This window comes from Numida meleagris, chromosome 9, assembly GCF_002078875.1.
Source record: "Numida meleagris isolate 19003 breed g44 Domestic line chromosome 9, NumMel1.0, whole genome shotgun sequence".
In the NCBI taxonomy this organism is placed as follows: Eukaryota; Metazoa; Chordata; class Aves; order Galliformes; family Numididae; genus Numida; species Numida meleagris.
Window position 1 is genome coordinate 2,299,055 of NC_034417.1, and position 18,524 is coordinate 2,317,578.

The 18,524-nt window shown below is 41.4% G+C and overlaps 1 protein-coding gene across 4 annotated transcripts in view; it reads left to right on the plus strand.

The window, feature by feature from the left end:
• The window catches only part of PEAK1 (pseudopodium enriched atypical kinase 1), a 97,735-nt gene that overhangs the window by 70,574 nt on the left and 8,637 nt on the right, over window positions 1-18,524 (plus strand). For 3 of the 4 annotated variants that reach the window (XM_021407887.1, XM_021407888.1, XM_021407889.1), the window contains exons 4-6: window positions 1,068-1,184; window positions 3,072-3,268; window positions 9,843-10,591. In XM_021407887.1, coding sequence (XP_021263562.1) covers window positions 1,068-1,184; window positions 3,072-3,268; window positions 9,843-10,591 — 1,063 coding nt within the window. The remainder of the gene's footprint in view (window positions 1-1,067; window positions 1,185-3,071; window positions 3,269-9,842; window positions 10,592-18,524) is intronic. The other variant, XM_021407890.1, reaches the window with a different exon arrangement.

The window sequence follows — 18,524 nt, forward strand, 5'->3', positions numbered from 1 at the left end:
GTCATTGTTGTATCAAGTTTTTTTGCTGTGCATAATTTCAGCTAGTTGAGAAAACACACGTGCTTGCTGAGTATGGAGGGCTTCTCTGTCTGCTAACAGAACAGTTTGGTTTCCGCCCTGTGTGCCTGAGGAGCAGAGCTCTCTAAGGGAAGTAATTCATTTCCTGTGAAGTTTGTTTCTGAAATAAAGCAGGGAAAAGTAAAAGGCTCGGACAGAGGAGACTGCACCCTCTATGGCAGAAGCTAAACATACGCTCTTACGCAAGGCATCAAAGAATCCACCCTGGCAAAATATCTATAAATATCCCAAATAAGGGGATAGCTTTCAGTATCTCTTGCAGTCAACAAGAATATATGAATTTATTAAAAAAAAAAAAAAAATCAGGCTTTAATGGTTCTAATCTCAAAGAACAGCTTGTTTATCGCACTCCGCTCTACTTTTCTTGGACGCTAATATATTTTTAACTGTTTAGACTGCCGCATGAAGCAAAAGCAATTGTGCCTCTGGTTCTTGTAGCTTAACGAGCGAGGCGGTTTTCCCCTTTTGTTCCCCCGTGGGAAGGCAGAGATGATTACGGGCTGGCTTTTTGCTCGTTGAGTCAGCATACGTACTTGATCTCTCAGGATCTCTCTCGTCACTGTTAAGTTACAGGGAAACATTTCCTTGCAGTTTTCATGGCTTGACATCTCCTTGCCACAGTTTAGTATGTATTTGGTTCCGACACTAAAATGGGTTGGAATACCAGCTCAGGATGCTCACTTCCTTTTAACAGTGGGCTCATCTGAGTTCTTCAAACCCCAGCTGAAATCTGAACCTGCTTTTCCTTAGCTAATTAACGTGACTAAGACCATAGCTGTCATACCAAAACACTGATGCAGTAGCTTGTGACCTGCTTTCCATGCACGGAAGCAGTGGAAGAGTTAAGAAGGCAGGGCTGTAACTAACTGCTTCCCTGGGGCGCTCTGGCAAGTCCCTGGGCCAACCCCCGAAGGTAAACATGAAGGTGCAGTAGGTGTATCACTCTGTGCAGAGTTCAGCCTGTTGCTCACAGCTTGCACAACTTGTAGCGCATCAGAACACTGTGGAATCAATGGCTCGCCAGAGTTTCAAGACATGATTAAAAGACTCAAGAAGGCCCTGAAAGAATTTCCTTTAATGGGGAATTGTGTGAGTGAGTACAGTGGGTGAGTTGGTTTTTTTTTTCTTTCTTCCTTGGCGCTGTTGGTTCACGTTGTTTGGCAAAATGCTTTCGAGCTTAGGTTTAGCGTATGTGCTTGCATGCGTCTGGTATGGAGAATGAGTCTGCTCTGTACCGCACCAATCGATCCTAAACCATTTCTTGGAGACGGGGTAGTCCTGCTGGGCAGCAGGGGCCGAGCTGCAAAGCCATTAGAAACTCTTTCTTCTGAAAGAAAACTTCCTTACTGAGGAACGCGGGTATGTATATAACTCACAGCAACTCCTCTCGTGGGTCTTCAGTTTGATTTCTCGTCGTCTTTAAGAGCCTTTCCACCGCTTCAATTTCGTACGCACTCTACTCTGAAATTACCGTAGGTTAACTCTTTCATGTGGATATGTTCAGGGCACGTGGAATGTTCTTCACACCATTGCTGTGCATGGTACTAAAAATGAACAAAATTTTCCGTGCTGATTAAAGGCTACGGCTATTTGAAGTGATGCCATTTTATTCTCCTTTACTAACAACTTCTAATGAGTTTTGTTTGCAACCGCCTGCAGTTAAAATTCGTGAATCTGAGGGCAGAAACAGCATGTGCGTGCTGCGCCATACGTGGGGCCTTGTGTTGTGCAAACTGCTGGCATGTTTTAATCTTTGAAGTCAGGTTGGGATTGCTAGAAGATTGTGTACCATGGTTTTCAGTATTTTGGCTTTGGATTAGAATGGAAAGACCTGTGCTAATCGTTTGTGTTAACTCTTTGAGGATGCAGTCTCCCTTCGCACAGTAAGGATTTGTACCATGGAAACTCAGCTGCTCTGCCTCTTTCAAAAAGCAAATTTTGTGTTGCTGCTCATCAGAAGTTGTGTTAAGTCTTTAGCATAAAAATTAAACTCGTGTTTACACGATGCGGTGATCCTCTTTTGAAGGAAGTGCTCACCCCTAACCCTTATGGAAGTCACAAGTAATTAAAATTCTTCCTGTTCGATTTGATCAGCTGCAATAATGAGAACCATTGGGTAGGACAGACGCTCTTAAGATTTGGCTCTAATCAGTATTTGTTTCTGTGAGTGAGAGAGCACAAAAATACAGAAATATTTTGGTCCATCTCCGACATGTTGTATCTGGCACGTTACTGACAACTGCTGCCGCGTTTTCAACAGCGCTGTTTGGTTTTTTCATAAACCTGAACGCAGTGCTTTTTTGATACATTACGTATAATTTTAAAATCACATTGCTGTAAATATATCCATGGAAGCTGATTGGATCCATCACGTTTGTAGTTCTGTGCTGTAAGTAATCACAGTTCGATGCAAACTTCCTAGCTAAGGGCAGGCGCAGAGGAATGTTTTCCTGGCCTTCGTGTCTGACCTAATACACGAGAAGATGGATGTTAATCCTGGAGAGTTTTATATAGGAAATAAACAACTAGGTTTCCCAAAGTGTCGGTTCCCAAAATCCTACCAGTATGTGAAAATGCATTATTAATGTTGTATGCATTTATTAAGACTTACAGTCCCCTCACTACGCCCTGGTACCTTTGATTTAGGCAAAATTATTCTAATTGGTAAGAGGCATCTTAACCTCTGTTGCTGCTGTATGAGTCCCACACCTTTTATGCAGTCGTTCCTGCATACATACGGTGATTGCAGTCAGCTGTGAAACATTTCATTATCTCTTTTGTATGAAAGATATGAACTATTCTTAATATTTGAGTCAAAAGTTGCTTCATCTTATTAGGAAAAAAAGTGTTTTAGAAAGTTCTTCTCAAAAGAAGAGGTGGGCAAAAGGAGCTTATTTCTTAATTTCATTCCCTTTGTATGTAATGCGCATTCTGGTGTTTTGCCATTAGGATCTAGCTTTGGTCTCCAGATGATTTTGTTCTGTTTCTTTCAGTCAAGTGCCCGATGACACGACACTGGAGGACCTGTCCCCTCGTGTCCCAAGAGCCGTGTTTGTGAAGCAGGACAATGGTGGCAGTGCCTCGGTCATACCAGTGTCAGCTGCCCGTGCCCCTCAGGGGGAGGAAGACAAAGAAGAAGCTTCGCATCCTTCTGACTTGAATCCTTGCAGTGCTACGTACAGCAATTTAGGTAAATGTACTTACAGAGGCAAATATGAGTTAGATCTGAGTGTGTGTGTGAAGAGCCTTGTCTTTCAAGCTACTCAGTATGCTTTCACAAAGCTGGTTCCTAAGGATACACTTGTTATTTCTGTTCATAGAAGATGAAATTATCTTGCCTCATTCTGAGGGATCCAACCAGGAAAGTAAATATTGAACAAACACAAAGGTTTTCTCCCCTGTGATTCTACAAGGGCCCAGAGAAGCTCTACGAATGTCTCAGAGAGGCTTTTCAAAGACACATTGTTTCATCTGTTTGGAGGGATTTTTAGCAAAGAAGAGCTTTAATACACAGGTTAAATTATCAGTATTTTGAAAACAATAATTAGGTTGCAGTGTTTTTCCAAACTTAAGCAGAAGAGAGGACCCTTTATTTTACGGTATCACTAATTGCTAAAATACCTGCCGTCATCTTTTGTTGACTGAAACCTTTCTTATCCTCGTTTGAGAGTTTACCTCTGTTCTTTGGGGAAAAATGTGAAGTAGGAATATCCTGAAGGTACTGCACCATCGGTTCACTACCTCTGAGTTCCTGAGTCATATTAATACGCTGCGTGGACGGAGGGCTTCTATGGAAGGCAAATAGGCATCTCCCAAAGCACAGTAACAATAAGATGCACCTTGTTTTCTAAAGTGTTTTGGCTCGGAGTGCTGTGAATTTAGGAATACCTACAGCCAGCTTTCTAGAAGAGCAAAAATCCCTCGTTTATTTATTTTTAGGAATATGTAAATACAAGAATAAACTGACTGCTTTGAGATGGCTCACGTGTATAAGACTTTGGCATGTCCATACAGGCTTGAGGGATTGAGGACCAAAGTTTTAAACCATCAGGTGCATACATTCCTTAAATATTTAGCAATATTGTTGCATACTTTTGCTGAAATGCAAATTAGGGCCTGAGATTACGTGTTCTTATAATAAAACATAATTAAGTTTAAATTTACTGTTTATGAAGCATAAAGAGGAAAATACCCTGCCAAAAAATGATATTAACATCTACTAAGAAATTGTAATTCAAGAACAACTAAAATTTAGATTTTTATGGTGGGGTTATCCAAAGACCTAATTAATTACTTTCCATTCATTGAGATATATGTATAGGTCTGTATCTATACGTTTCCCATACTTGGCATGTAAATACATTACAGATATGGTCCAGACAGTAGATCTAGCTACATAAAACTGCCCTTATTCCTAACCAGACTAACATATAAAAGGATGAAGCCTACTGTATTATTTAATACATGAAATATCACTTACTTTTCATGAGGAGATCACTGTTTTGTAGCCATAGTGCTTCTACAGTCAAAGGGATTGCTTGCATTTCATATCCAAAGGAATGTTACCGTGATTCTTTTATTTAAACCTTTACTCAGTTGAGTTCACTTCTGCAAGATGATGGCAGCTGCTTCAACACAGAGTTAGATGTGCTTTTGTCTACAGACCTCTTTTCTTTCCACAGCCTCTCAGAAAGTGAGAGCTCTAAACACATGTGAAATGTAATCATAAAACATCATGAAACACTGGAACAGGTGGCCCAGAGAAATTGTGCAACGTTCATCTGTGGGCATTCACAAAACCCACCAGGTTCAGTATGTAAGGAGGGGAAGAAGGAAGGAGATCAGCATTTTATTCAGAATCTTATCCTCCTCTTCAGGTCACATTCAGATTCGCTGTCACCAGAGCAAATTTTAGATCTGAAAGAGTTAAAGTAACTTGTAGGCTTGACTTAGCCTGGCTTGGCAAGCTTGCTGCTAGTTGTTAAAAGCAATGCTACCCTAAATGGCACTGTGTTCTCTGGCTGCAGTTCAAACTTTTTTCTGGTTTATTGGAGCAGCCTCACTTTAGAATTCAAATAGCTATCAAGAAATGACTAGGTAAGGACACAGAGCAACTCCTACTTGTTTTCACTCTTACACCACTCCAGCAGCAAAATCAGAGATTTTGTAGAGTTAACAAATACCAAGGTGTATAAGTGAAAGGTAGGTTAATAAGGGAATATGTGAGATAATTGAGTTAGATTATGCTTGCTTTTGTTTCAACTGCAATTGTATCTACAGTTACCTTTTTATGGTCACATACTGCAGTTTGTGTCGTAGACTGGAAAACATACAGCAATTTGCTAGAGCAATGAACATAGCAATTTGCAGCATAATGCACAAGATTGTCTTTTTAAATACTATTCTAATACATACTCTATCTTTTTTTTTTCATGGAAGAGCAGACAATCATATCCTTACTTTGATAAGTGTCTCGTCTTCTGTTGTGACACATTACATGAAGTTTTAGGAACAGAAATAATGGCAAGATTGGTAAATTTTCATCTGCAGTGAGGTCGTAGTTTACAGTAGATACTGTCCTCAAATGTGTTTGGTTTTGGCCCTCCCCTGCTCTCACAGGAGTTGTCCCATCAGCAGATTGCAGTCCTGCCTGCAAGCAATTATCTGTCAGGTACCAAACTGCAGATGCAAAACTTGAGAAAGCTCATTTATAAAATGCAAGCCAGAGCTGTACATGCCATAAAAGTAGAATAAAATGCAAGCCATAGCTGTAACTTCATCTCACATGTAAAGGCATACATCTAGGAATTAAAACAATGCAGGAAAGCCTTGCAAGATAGGGGATTCTCTTCTGGGAACTGGACGCAACATAAAAGACTTGGGATTTTTTTAGGAAATAGGAGATCCCACCACAGTGGTAGCATAAAAAAGCTCAGGGAGTTCCTGGGTTTATAAATAGGAGGAAACTTCAATCAGAGCAGAGGGGTTATGTGTATCTCATTCGTAACCCTTAACGGCCATGACTGCAGCCGAGCCCTTCTCAGTACAGAATTGTTCTGTGCAGTCTCAAGCTATTGATGAGAAACTGGAGCGGTGCAGTTACGATACAGCCATGTGGTTGGCCCAGCCCTATCTCGGGTTCCCCGCAGGCACATAAGGAGCCACTCAAAAATTCCTCTTCCTCCCTGGTCTCTGGAGTACAGAGTCCATGGTTTTCACTTCAGTTCTGTTGGGATTTTGATGGATGTTGTCTTGGAAGGTTGGTTACCCATGTTGTATGTGTATGATTATTCGTGCTTGCTTTTCTTGGCAGTGCAAAATGTGAACATTTTGTAAAAATGATACATCAGTTACCTAGAGAAATAAAGTAAAATCTGTTTTAGGGCTGATTTAGAATTTCATACCTCTGCATGGTGTCCGGAGACTTAAAGCATTAATATTTAAATTGTGTAGTAAGATTCTGCAGTGGAACATATTGTACTGTAGAATTACTTAAAGCTCTCTATAAGCTGCTGTCAGTAAAGAGTTAATTTTTTTCAGACTGTGAACAGTCTAGGAGCTGCTTCAAAGATCTTTAAGTGGTAGCTTGATATTGTGCCTGTTCCTCCTCTTCATCTTGCAGTGTTGCAACGTTGGAGAGTGTGCAGTAGGTGAGGAAGCTGAGTTAAGTGTTCAAGGGGAGAAGGAAGTGGTAGGCAAGAAAAAAAAGCAAATGCTTTGCCAGTACTTGTGTGCAGAAGAATGTTCTTGTGCCTTCAAGCAGGAACAAAACGTAAGACAAACTTTTTCTTCCCAGGCAATGATGTAAAAAACCCGCATGCTATATCCACGCCACGTTTGGGGAAGGCTGAGCTGGAAGGCCTGATCACCTGGGCATGAAAGTAATGCCCAGTGTTCAGAAGTCAGCGTAAAAGCAGGCAAGATAGTGTTTTTCAAGCACTTTATCTGCGTGGATAGTGTTTGGTATGGAAAACTGGTTCTTGTGGTGAGAAGCTACACTGAAACATGACATGCTTTACAAACTCATTTTCCCGAGTTGAGAATACTTGAAAAAGAAACTACATAACAACGTGTTCCTGCAGTTCTCTGGATCCTGCCACCCTACCAGCCATCTGAAAAGATGCTTTCTGGTTATGAAAAGCTCCTCTAGTTAAGCCTTTACGTCAGCTCCAAAAGCTATACAAAAGCTACAGGTAGTGAAAGTCACTGGTTGCAGTTGGAGCATTCTGTATGAATGGCTTTTGGAGGACAGGGCCACTAAAGCAGGCAGGACATTCAGAGTCAGGAAGAAACGCTTATAAATCTTACCTTTCTTGGAGAGGGTTTCAGCCGCTGCCGCTCTAATTTGTTTTCTTGCTGGTACAAGCTTAGCAGTCACACAGACAAGGCAAATGAGGAAACTGCCTCCTGAAATAGCAGCCTTTGTCCAAACCCAACAATCAGTCTATTTTAGCCTAGTGGGGTAGAGGGTAACAATTATAAAACAGACAGGTGATCTGTGATACAGAATGTCGCCGGGGGGAGAAGAACATAGGTCACAGACTTTGTAAGAGCAAAGAGCTGCTGTGTAAGACACGCTTGGATCAGCAAGAAAAATGGATGCGAAGTAGAAGTGAACTTGTCTCAGTGTTGTGCTTGGATGTGTGATTCTGGCATGCAGATATCAGTTCTGCTTTTGACTGTGAATCGTGGCACTCCTCGTGCCTGCAGAAAGTAATTTGTGATGCAGTTTCTTTTCTGCTCAGCTGGCACCAGTGTTGGATGCTGCCGCACATCAGATGGTGGGGGGGGAGCAGGCTCTGTGGAGCACACGCTGCAGAACAAAGATCAGAAAGGAGCAGCAGAGGGTCCCGACTGTTAGTTTTTTTTTCAGTGACCTTCACAGAGGTTTGAGAGAGGTACACAGGGGTTCTCCGGTCTTTGTAGCCTTGGAACGTTTTTATTATGTGTGAGCTAAAAAGTGATGACCCATGGGAGTAGCCCTATGCAGTTTTCCCTGACAAGCAGGCTGAAAAGATCCATTGCCAATGCAAATACCAAGTTAACAGAATTTCCTGCTCAAAATGCAGTTTTTAAACATTGGAATATCCAGGCTTATCACAAAATCCATCGGGCTTTTCTGGGGGTTTCTTGAGCGTAAACAAAAGATAGAGGTATGACTGTCACTTGCAATGTCTCCTTGGAATGGTTGAAAAGAGAATGATTGTTAGAAATTCAAGGCTCGAGACGATTCTGTTTGTGGGTATAGTTCTCTCTGCAAGGATTGAGCACGTACCGTCTCTTACCAGCACAGTCAGACAGTTGTGCCATCTTTCTACGGGCTGTTCTTTCCTTGGTAAAGGTGCTTAGCCACAATTACGCAGCGCATCCATTTCATGGCTGCTGTGCTACAGCTGTAAATGTGGGCTCCCCACCTTACCATGATTGTCAGTCATTCTCATAGCAGTAGGAGAAAATGTATAGAATAATTCCTCTGAAAACAACAGCTGATTATTAAGAGGTGAAAAGTCTCGTTTTGATCTGAGTGACACCTGTTTAATTGTCCCAAACAGCAGCAGTTGGTCATTCCTATGGTCTGTTTATTGGGTCTTTGGTTGGTTGGTTTTGTTTTGTTTTTACTTCTCTTAACATTGCTGTCAATTAGTTATTATTTATTTCCAAGAACCCTGGCAGTTATAAAACATAACTGTGCTCTCTGAAATCCATCCAAAACACACCAGCAGCAGTTTATCTTCTCTAGAAGCACACACCTTCAAAAGTAACTGGACTCTCTAAGGAAATGCCATGTGTTTGTACATGAAACCTACTCTGTGGAATCTCTTGACTGAATCTGTCAGGGTGTCTGTGAACTCAGTATTGCCAGCAAAGGTGCCTGTGGCGAGTCAGGGAGGGCGTTCTATTTCAGAATGTTATGGGTGGGGATGGGTGGCTGTTCTAAATTGGTGGATAGAAGATATTTATGTTTTTGTAATATCAAACTATGATCCTACTCTCACTGAAACCAGTAGCAACGTGCTTGTCAGCCTCTGTGAAAGTAGGTGCAACGCCCTTGTTTTCAACTAATGGACCTGCTAGAGCAATCTTACCTCTCTGATACGTCTGCTGAAGTTGTTAAATTACAGTGTTTGTCTCAGAATTATTCTGTTCTACCTTGTGAAACAATGCTTTCAGCCTCTTTAGCACATTTCAAATCAAAGCGATCGAGTTCCTTCGAAACTGTTGTGAGGATATATAAAAAAAGATCACCTCACTTGCGAGAGAAATGTACCTTCACAGAAATAGTCCACAAAACCACTTAACAGCATCCACCCGTCATTTTATTACATTGGAATAGGAAGTAAAGGATCCCATTATAGGTGTTTGGCTGCAGATGGAACTAAGGGAGGCTGAGCATAATTACTGAAACTGAAATTGGCCAGAGTGCCAAAACTGATTTTTGGGTTTTGCTTGCACATTTTGTAATTAGTGCCATGTGATATAAAATGTAAGCACCGTCAGCACGGGAACTGATTTTAATATACAGGCCAAGGTCAAATAAAGACTGGCTGCACGTGGTAATAGATGCACGATGCTGACTTAGTCATTTTGCTTTCTCATTAGTTCATCAATTCAGGTATGTATTCAGGTTTTCTCCAAATGGGAGGAGAGGGGGTTCTAGTCAGCTTCTTTCTTTTCCCTTCTTAAACTTGTTTGCAAAGTGAAAATATGAGCAGCAGATGCAAAGTACTTTCATCTTCCGTTGCTGTTATTTTCTTACCTCACAGGACAGTCCAGGGCAGCCATGATTCCACCGAAACAGCCGAGGCAGCCGAAGGGAGCTTTGGACGATGCCATTGCCTTTGGAGGAATAGTAGACCAGGAGACAATGAACAACTTACAGCCAACACCACCTCCACTGCCAAAAAAAACAATTTTGAGAGCTAACACAGAGCCGAGTCCCAGAGATCTTCAGAAGCAGGCTCTTGAGAACAACCTGTGCATTGTGGCCAATCCCACCTATGACATTGACACCAACTGGGAAGCGAGCAGTGCCTGCTCCTCGGTCAGCTTGGAGCTCAAGGCACTGGACAACGAGTCGGGAGATTCCTTGGACAGGCCTATGGAAAAGTTAAGGACAACCACCTCAGCAACTAACAGTGTTTCCAGCCTAACCACTATCAGTATTAAGGACCGCTGTTCCAATAGCATGGAGTCTCTGACGGGGAGACGTATCTCGCAGTCCAAGCAGAGCAGAGGTATCCAGAAGCCACAGAGGCAAGCACTTTATCGAGGAATTGAAAATCGAGAAGAAGTGGTAGGTAAAATCCGAAGCCTTCACACTGATTCACTGAAGAAGCTGGCACTGAAATGTGAAGACTTGTTCATGGCTGGACAAAAAGACCAGCTGCGATTTGGAGTGGATAGCTGGTCGGATTTCAGGCTGACCAGTGACAAGCCGTGTTGCGAGGCAGGTGACGCAGTTTACTACCCAGCTTCTTACGCAAAAGATCCTCTCAACAATTACGCAGTCAAGGTAAGAGGGGTTTGAAAAGTGGTAACCCTAGACATCAGTGGCAAAATGTAACAACAATAACCTTAATTGCAACACCCCTAGTTGTGGTTGGTCCTACAGTACAAATTAGTGTTACTTGTAATGCTGCATAAAAAATGAGAGTCCCAAGACAGAGGCTTTTCCTTCTGTCAGGAACCATGTTTGGCACTGCTATCTGCTCTTGAAGTTTCATCTCTTTGTATTGCAACTCCAAAATTATTAAAACAAAATCAGTGCGACTCGGTCTTAATCATGTTCATTGTTCAATGAAATGTTGAGAAGAAAGCTGTATTCTTTTAACGTTGGTCAGCACTTTTCTGGGAACTTGTAATACTAAAACTTTACCTGCATGCAGATTACCCTGTGTTCAAATACTAAATCAGATGATAATAAATCAGCACTCTTAATTATGGAAGATATAAAAATGTTCCACTTTCAGAGCCATGCAATTTTAAATGTAAACTCCAGAGCAGTATGTCTTTCTGTTCCCATATGGATTCTTAAATTGTCACCAGCATTCATTACCAGCCTTTCAAAATCTCTGTCTAGCCATCAGTGCTGCCTTATAAACTATACTATGAAAAAGAAAAAAAAGTGAGCTTGTCCATTTTGGCTTTGTTGCTTCTTTCTCAAGAAACAATTGATTTGTGATTAGGTGGTTGTTCGGCAAGTGCATGAAAGAAGTGAGATTTACTAGACTCACTGCTATGTATTAATGAATAGTTGGCAGCTATCTCGCTCGGTGTTGATACTTCATAGGTTTTATATAGGTTATTTTTTCTGAGCGCTGCCTCTCTGCAGCTCTCAGTGTTTATCAGGTAGGAGGACAGCGAGAAAGACAGCTGAGAGTCATGGCTCTGTCAGCCTTCCTGTACGACCTTGAGCAAATCACTGAACTTCTGCCTCCTCCTTGCTGAAACTGAGATAAAGCAGTTATTACCCAGCACAGGTGTGAGACGTAAGTCATTATTCCGTGTAGAGCATGTTGACATTCTCGGAAAGGTGGTGTTTTAAAGGAACAAAATGTTGCTATCACTCCTGCGTGACTGCTTACAAGAAAGATATGAAAATAAGTGAATCGCAGAAAGGTGAGGTTGTTGCAACTGATACCTTCTCCTGAAAGGCATTTTTTTAAGGCGAATTTGTGGGCACAGACATTTACATTTCTTTAGTAACCAAGGCCCTCTTCTGGGAGGGATCTGAGATTAGATGTGGATGCTTTGTGGATGCCACGTCCAGTGGTACAAAGCAGCCGAGGAGATCATGAATAAGATCGTGAAGTTATCTGCCAATCTAGTCTAGTTGCAGAATCGAGTTTGGTGTTACTCAAGTTCTTGTTGGCTTGCTTTTAATACAGTGATGCAAAAAACACTGCTTCTGGGGCTCAACATTGTCATTTTCCATATGGGCAGGTTTGGGTTGTCACCACCATGGTTCCTCCTCACACAGTGCCTATGTGCCTGTAAAGTATTGCCTGACGGGCAGGACCCGTGCTGTTGTTTTACTTAAGATATTTAGGCAGAAATAGATACTTTGCACAAAGCCAGTAAGACTAGAGCGTGGCAATGTCGTAGCTCAAATACGTGCTATATTTTTTTGCGTGTTGGTATGAAAAATAGTTCTCGGACTACAGAAATGTATTACAGCGTAAGAGATTGGGCAGTCTCAAGCGTGAGTGAAGTATCCATAAAAATATCATGGAGCTGCAGGTCACAGTGAGCTGTTGTGCTGTCACGTGAAGACAAGAAGTTGTTCTCAGAAATACCCTCCCTTGCAGCAAACGTGATATTGGACGATAGTCTCACTGCAGATATCCTCTGATTTCGATATAAGCCAAGCAAGGGCAACGTACAGGATTACTGTTGTATTTTCATTTTCTCTTTCAGATTGGGTTCTCTTTAGTTCTACACGTCTTTGGTAGTTGTTTTTATTATTGAATTCTCTATGCTAATATATTGATTTATATTGCCAACTTTAACCTACAGTTAGTGGATTTCTCCCCTTACAAGGAGTTTCAGTACATTTCAACATTGTTTTAACAATTGTTGCTAAGTTCAACTTTGACTTACGCATCATTGGTCCAGGATCAGATTTTTACAAAATCTCCTAACAGGTTGCTCTTATATCACAGGGGTTGATCAAATTTAGTTTCAACTGATGTACCAGATTTACTATCATGAGTATTTTTTGTATGAGCCAAATGACATCATCCTCTACCTCCAATAAATGCATGATTCTGCCATTTTAACCTTCTTGCCCCAAAGCAGGAGGGCAGAAATGGTGAGATGAAAATTACTGGTGTGCCTAGTGAATCCAAAGCCAAGATTTCCCATTACTTTTTTGCACAGAAAAGTAGTAAAAGGAGCCTTAGAAATGCACTTGAAAAGTACATATGGAGACACGTCTTCTGACAATGTAAATTTGTGTAGTTCTTTTGAGTTTTGCAAAACTATCCAAGCAACACTGGCTAACAATTCAGACAGTTTTTAAGTTCTCTGATTTTCACATTAGATTTCAGAAAGATCATGATAATGTTTTTTTATTATTATTATTCAATTTGTGAAAATCTAAATATTTGCCCCCAGAAGGCATTAAAGGTCTTAATGCATGAGCCAAAATTATAATAATCACGTTAATACCCTATCTCCAAAAGTAGACTTACGAAAGAGCTGTCAAAAATTACTCTTGAACCATTAGAGGAGTGCTGAATTAAATTGAGAAGAATGACACTTTTGTGCAGGTGAAAGTAGCAGTGCACTTCCCATTCTGGTGGCGTCACCAAAGATGATCTGGTAAATCTGGTGGAGAACAAGTGCAGCTTGTTCTGCCTGGTGCAGATATTAGAGGAGACACGGTTGGTAGAGGTGTGTAGTTTTAAAGCATTGTATTACGCTTTTTGCTACTCCTTCACCTAATGTGTTAGTAAACAACCTGCACAAAAAGGTTGCAGGGAGTTTTGTGGAAATCATTTTGACTGAATCAATGTAAATTAAAACCGTAAGTCACAGTCAGAAAGCTTTGTGCTTTTCCAAATGGCAGAAATGGAAGTTCGCTTCCAAGAAAGGTTTTCATAAAATTCCACTCTCTGAGGTGTTTTTCCTTCATTCAGTTCAAGTACCATCTTCTAAACAGCCAGAAGATCTGGGATGGTATGGGTAAGTGCTCACATGTTAGCACAGTCATATCAGTAATTCCATATATGTAAAGAAAAGGTTGCACTAAAATAAAGGCAGGATTGAGAACCAGTTTTCTGTACAAAGTGCACTGGACAAGTCCAATTCTTACTGTCCCTAAACAGACTTAATATGGCAGCAATATGCCGGGGATCTTAAACAAATAATAATAATACGATTACTCGTAATAATAATAATCGTATTATAAATATATAATACGATATAATACGATTTATAAATTATAAATCGTATTATAAATAATAATACGATACTGAATAATGATTAGACAATGTTAATTACTGTGTCAGTGAAGTGGAAGGAAACAACTTCTACTTTTGGTATCAAGCTCTCAAGGAAATTATAGTGCAATATGATAGGCATGCATAATAATCATGGCTCAGAGTCCATGCAAATGTAAAGAAATCAAAGAGCTGAGGTTGTGGCCTTCACCACACATGTTCTGCCATAGGCATGTGCCGCAGTGCGGGTCAGGTAGGATAACAGGACTTGCAAAGGTACAAACAGCTCCAAGCAAGCAATTAAAAATGTATTGTTTCGATTGCTCCAGGGTGGCACAAGTTCTTCATGCAGTGAAACATTTCTGCTAAGGTTCCCATTCCATGTATAAAGTAGAGCAATGCAGAAATAAATAGTATTGGCTGACAATTTCCTAGCTGCAGCTGGCAATTATATTCTAGTTATATTTAGTTTGTCACTTGGTGTGCTGAGATTTGTTGAGTTTTTTTGTCAAGGCAGTTTCCTAGTGGAGCCTGCAGAACTTTTCTCAAATGTCACCCCAGAACGCCGTGCTGCAGATCAAAATAAAGCCACCCACATTAAACTTCAGCTCCTTCCAAGTTCAGTTGTAATAGTGCAGAATTCTGCGTTCTGGCACATCATTAAAAAGTAAAAGCTCTGTTTCGAGGCCAGATCAAGAAAATGAGGTCAATCAGAGATCAAACTGGCCTCCTCGGAAAAAAAACATTGTGCCAAGAACAAGCTATCAATTTGGGATTTGCAAGCTTTCATTCTACACAGAATTTCATTTGCAGTTGTCCCTGTGTGTAATACAACAGAGCAGCACAGATGGTGCAGCCTTTGTGATCTTCCATGTTTCTCATTTTCAGCACTTGTAAATTCATTTCCCACAATATTCATCTTACTTTAAATTCACTGATGCCCTGTAAAATGCATAGGACAGAGTGGAAATGAGATTCCCTGCTGGTGAAATGGAAGTCAGCCTATGGAGCAGTAGGCTACTGGATCCATAATGGAAAAATAAAAGTTAATGCAGAACAGGTTTTAAGAACTCTGAAACATTAAAATTTTGCTTCTTTGTGAAGGAGAAAAAAAAAACAACAAAAAGAATATTGTACTTGCAGAATACAGAGAACTTTGTCCTATGCAAATGAACGTGACCAAAGTTTGGTTCCTATGGATGTACTGAAGAGAAGACCAATACATACCAAGCCCAAGATCACCTCATGAGACTGAATGTGTACAAGTCTATGGGGCCAGATGGCATGCGTCCCAGAGTCCTAAGGGAGCTGGCTGATGTGGTTACTGAGCCGCTTTCCATCATGTTTGAAAAGTCATGGCTGTCAGGTGAAATCCCCAGTGACTGGAAAATGGGAAACATCACTCCCATTTGTAAGAAAGGGAGAACTGAGAAGCTGGGGAACTACAGACTGGTAAGCCTCACTTCTGTATTTGGGAAGATCATGGAAAAGATCTCCTAGAAGACATGTTAAGGCACATGAGGGATGAGCGGGTAATCTGAGACAGCCAGCGTGGGCAAGGGCAGATCTGGTGGCCATCTATGAAGGACGGATGGCATCAGTGGACAAAGAGAAGGCAACTGATGGCATCTGTGTGGACTTCTGGAAGGCCTTTGTCATGGTCCCCCAACTCATCCTAATCTCTGAATTGGAGAGAGATGGATTTGAAGGGTAGGCTATTGAGTGGATATGGAATTGGTTGGAAGGTCACAGCCAGAGGGTTGTGGTCAGTGGCTCTATATCCAGGTGGAGGCCAGTGACAGTACCCCAGGGGTCTGTCCTGGGACTAGCACTCCTTAACATCTTTATCAGTGACGTAGATGATGGGATCAAGCGCACCCTCAGCAAGTTTGCAGATAACACCAAGCTGAGCAGTGTGGTTGATACAGCAGAAGGGATGCCATCCAGAGAGACCTTGATAAATTCGAAAGGTGGGCCCTTGTGAACCTAATGACATTCAACAAAGACAAATGCAAGGTGTTCTACTTAGGTTGGGTAATCCCAGATATGAGTACAGACTGGGAGAAGAACTCCTTGAGAGTAGCCCTACGGAGAACTTAGGCGTCCTGGTAGATGAAAAATCTAACATGAGCCAGCAGTGTGCTCCTGCAGCCCAGAAGGCCACTGGTATCCTGGGCTGCAGCAGAAGAGGGGTGGCCAGCAGGGAGAGGAAAGTGATTGTCCCTCTCTGTTCTGCCCTTGTGAGGCCCCACCTGCAGTATTGCATCCACATCAGGGGCCCCCGAAACAGGAAGGATGTGGAGCTTTTGGAGAGGGTCCAGAGGAGTCCACGAGGATGATCAGAGGCCTGGAGCACCTCTTCTATGAAGAGAGACTGAGGGAGCTGGGCTTGTTCATTCTGGAGACAAGACGACTGCAGGGAAATCTCATTATGGCCTTCCAGTATGTGAAGGGAGATTATAAAGAGGACAGAAATCAACTTTTTGCATGGGTATATAGTGATAAGACAAGAGGGAATGGTTTTAAACTGAAGGAGGGCAGATTTAGATTAGATGTGAGGGGAATTTTTCCACTGAGAGGGTGGTGAGGTGCTGGAACAGGCTGCCCAGAGGGGCTGTGGATGCCCCTCCCTGGAGGCGTTTAAGGCCAGGTTGGATGGGGCCCTCTGGGCAACCTGATCTATCTAGTACTTGATCTAGCTGTTGGTAACCCAGCCTGCAAAAGGGGGGAGTCAGAACTTGAAGATCCTTGAAGTCCCTTCTAACCCAAGCCATTCTGTGATTCTGTGATACCAGCGAAAAGGGAGGTGGAAAATTCCCATTCCTTCGTGCTCGTATCTCTCTTCTTTCATCTCACTGCTTTCTTGCATCATAAGGAAGGGCTTTTTACTAACATTGCTTCACCTTTTGAACAGCCAGCCCATTATCAGCATTAGAAATGAGGCTTGCCAAGCCCAGGTCAACCTCTTTCTTCACTGCTCAGAAAAGGCAACAGGATTTCTGCATATATTTTTTTAAGAATAGGTGACTGGAACAGGCAAGTCTTTAAAAATCACACAAAGAAAACTGGGTTGAATATTAACTCACAGTTTTGAGATAGCATTAACCATCCCCAACAGAAAAGAAGCTCTATATCAACTTCGTTTGCAATTCATCACAAACAGTCTAAAATACTTGTTAATGAGTCCATCAGATTTCACAACCTGTCCCCTAAATGTTTTCAAAGGTAAATACAGCCTTTGCTTGCCTAATTTACTTTGCAAATTTTAAATCTCAGTCATTCAGATTATAGTTGTAGATGATGGTGGGGTTATTCCAATACAAAATGCGGAGGCTTGTGTTATTGCACATTAATGGTATTAAAGGCCAGCATTCACTGCTCTGTTGCAAAATCAGAATAGAAAATAGAGTTCAGAGTAGAAAGTCCAACACAGAAAGTAAAAAAAAAAAGCACAAAAAGTTTCTTAGCCCTTATTTTTTCTGATTCCATATAGTCTAGTGAAAGTTAGCAAATGAAATTCCATTCTATAAGCTGACTTAGAACAGATCAATAGGAAAATTTTGTCTCCACTGTTTGCAACACATCTTCCCCATTCTAGTAAGGTATTAATACAACGGGAATCTGAACTCTGCAGTCTGAAATCCCAGTACTTACCTGGACTCATGCATCTGTATTTCACAGCAAAAGAATGAAGAGTAATCAGACACTCAAAAGCACATCACATTACTGCTGGTCTTTCTTTTATGCACTGTTCTATGAATTCAGACAGGAGTCTGATTCATACTGCAGTCTTTAGGTGCTGTTTCCAGACAGCTTAGCTTTCCATTCCCGTTTGTCAATTACAGAACATCTAGTGTACAAATGTTAGTGTTTGTGGAGCCACCAATTTAATCAGCCTTAAATAAAGCAGCTGCCTTTTCCACTTCTCACATCGTGGTGTTTGTAAACAAAAAGCAAGAGGCAGGAAATACATCTCTAATCAGACTTCAGCTTTCTCGTTCCAGTAGATACGGTATGCTTGTTCATGTGTCCATGTACTTGCATGTATTGAATGAGAGAGATAAGAAAGGTGTCCAAAAGCTATCATTGTTGGGTATTTGTGGGATTGCAATTTGTTTTTGTTATCTTCCTTAACAACAGAATAAGGATGGAAAAACTGTTTTCATGAAGGCAGTCACTTCAGTATTGATTTTAATCAAAATACCATTCGGTCTTCTAATTACTGTTTTGTTTATACAAAGATAACCTCTAAAAGTCACTGCAGTGGGAATGGAATTAGCATCTCCATTTTTGATGGACAGGAGTCTGAAACAAAATCTCTTTTTTAAGAGCTGGCAGTGGGAGACACTGGGCTCTGCTGTGGATTCTGACTGTATAATTGGCAGTGATCTGAGGGTTTTTCTGAACAACAGTAACAGTGGAATCAGTAACTTTTTCACCCTGAGAAGCACAACAGTGATTATTATATGTAAGGTTCTGTTCTCCTTGATGCTGGAGAGGTCT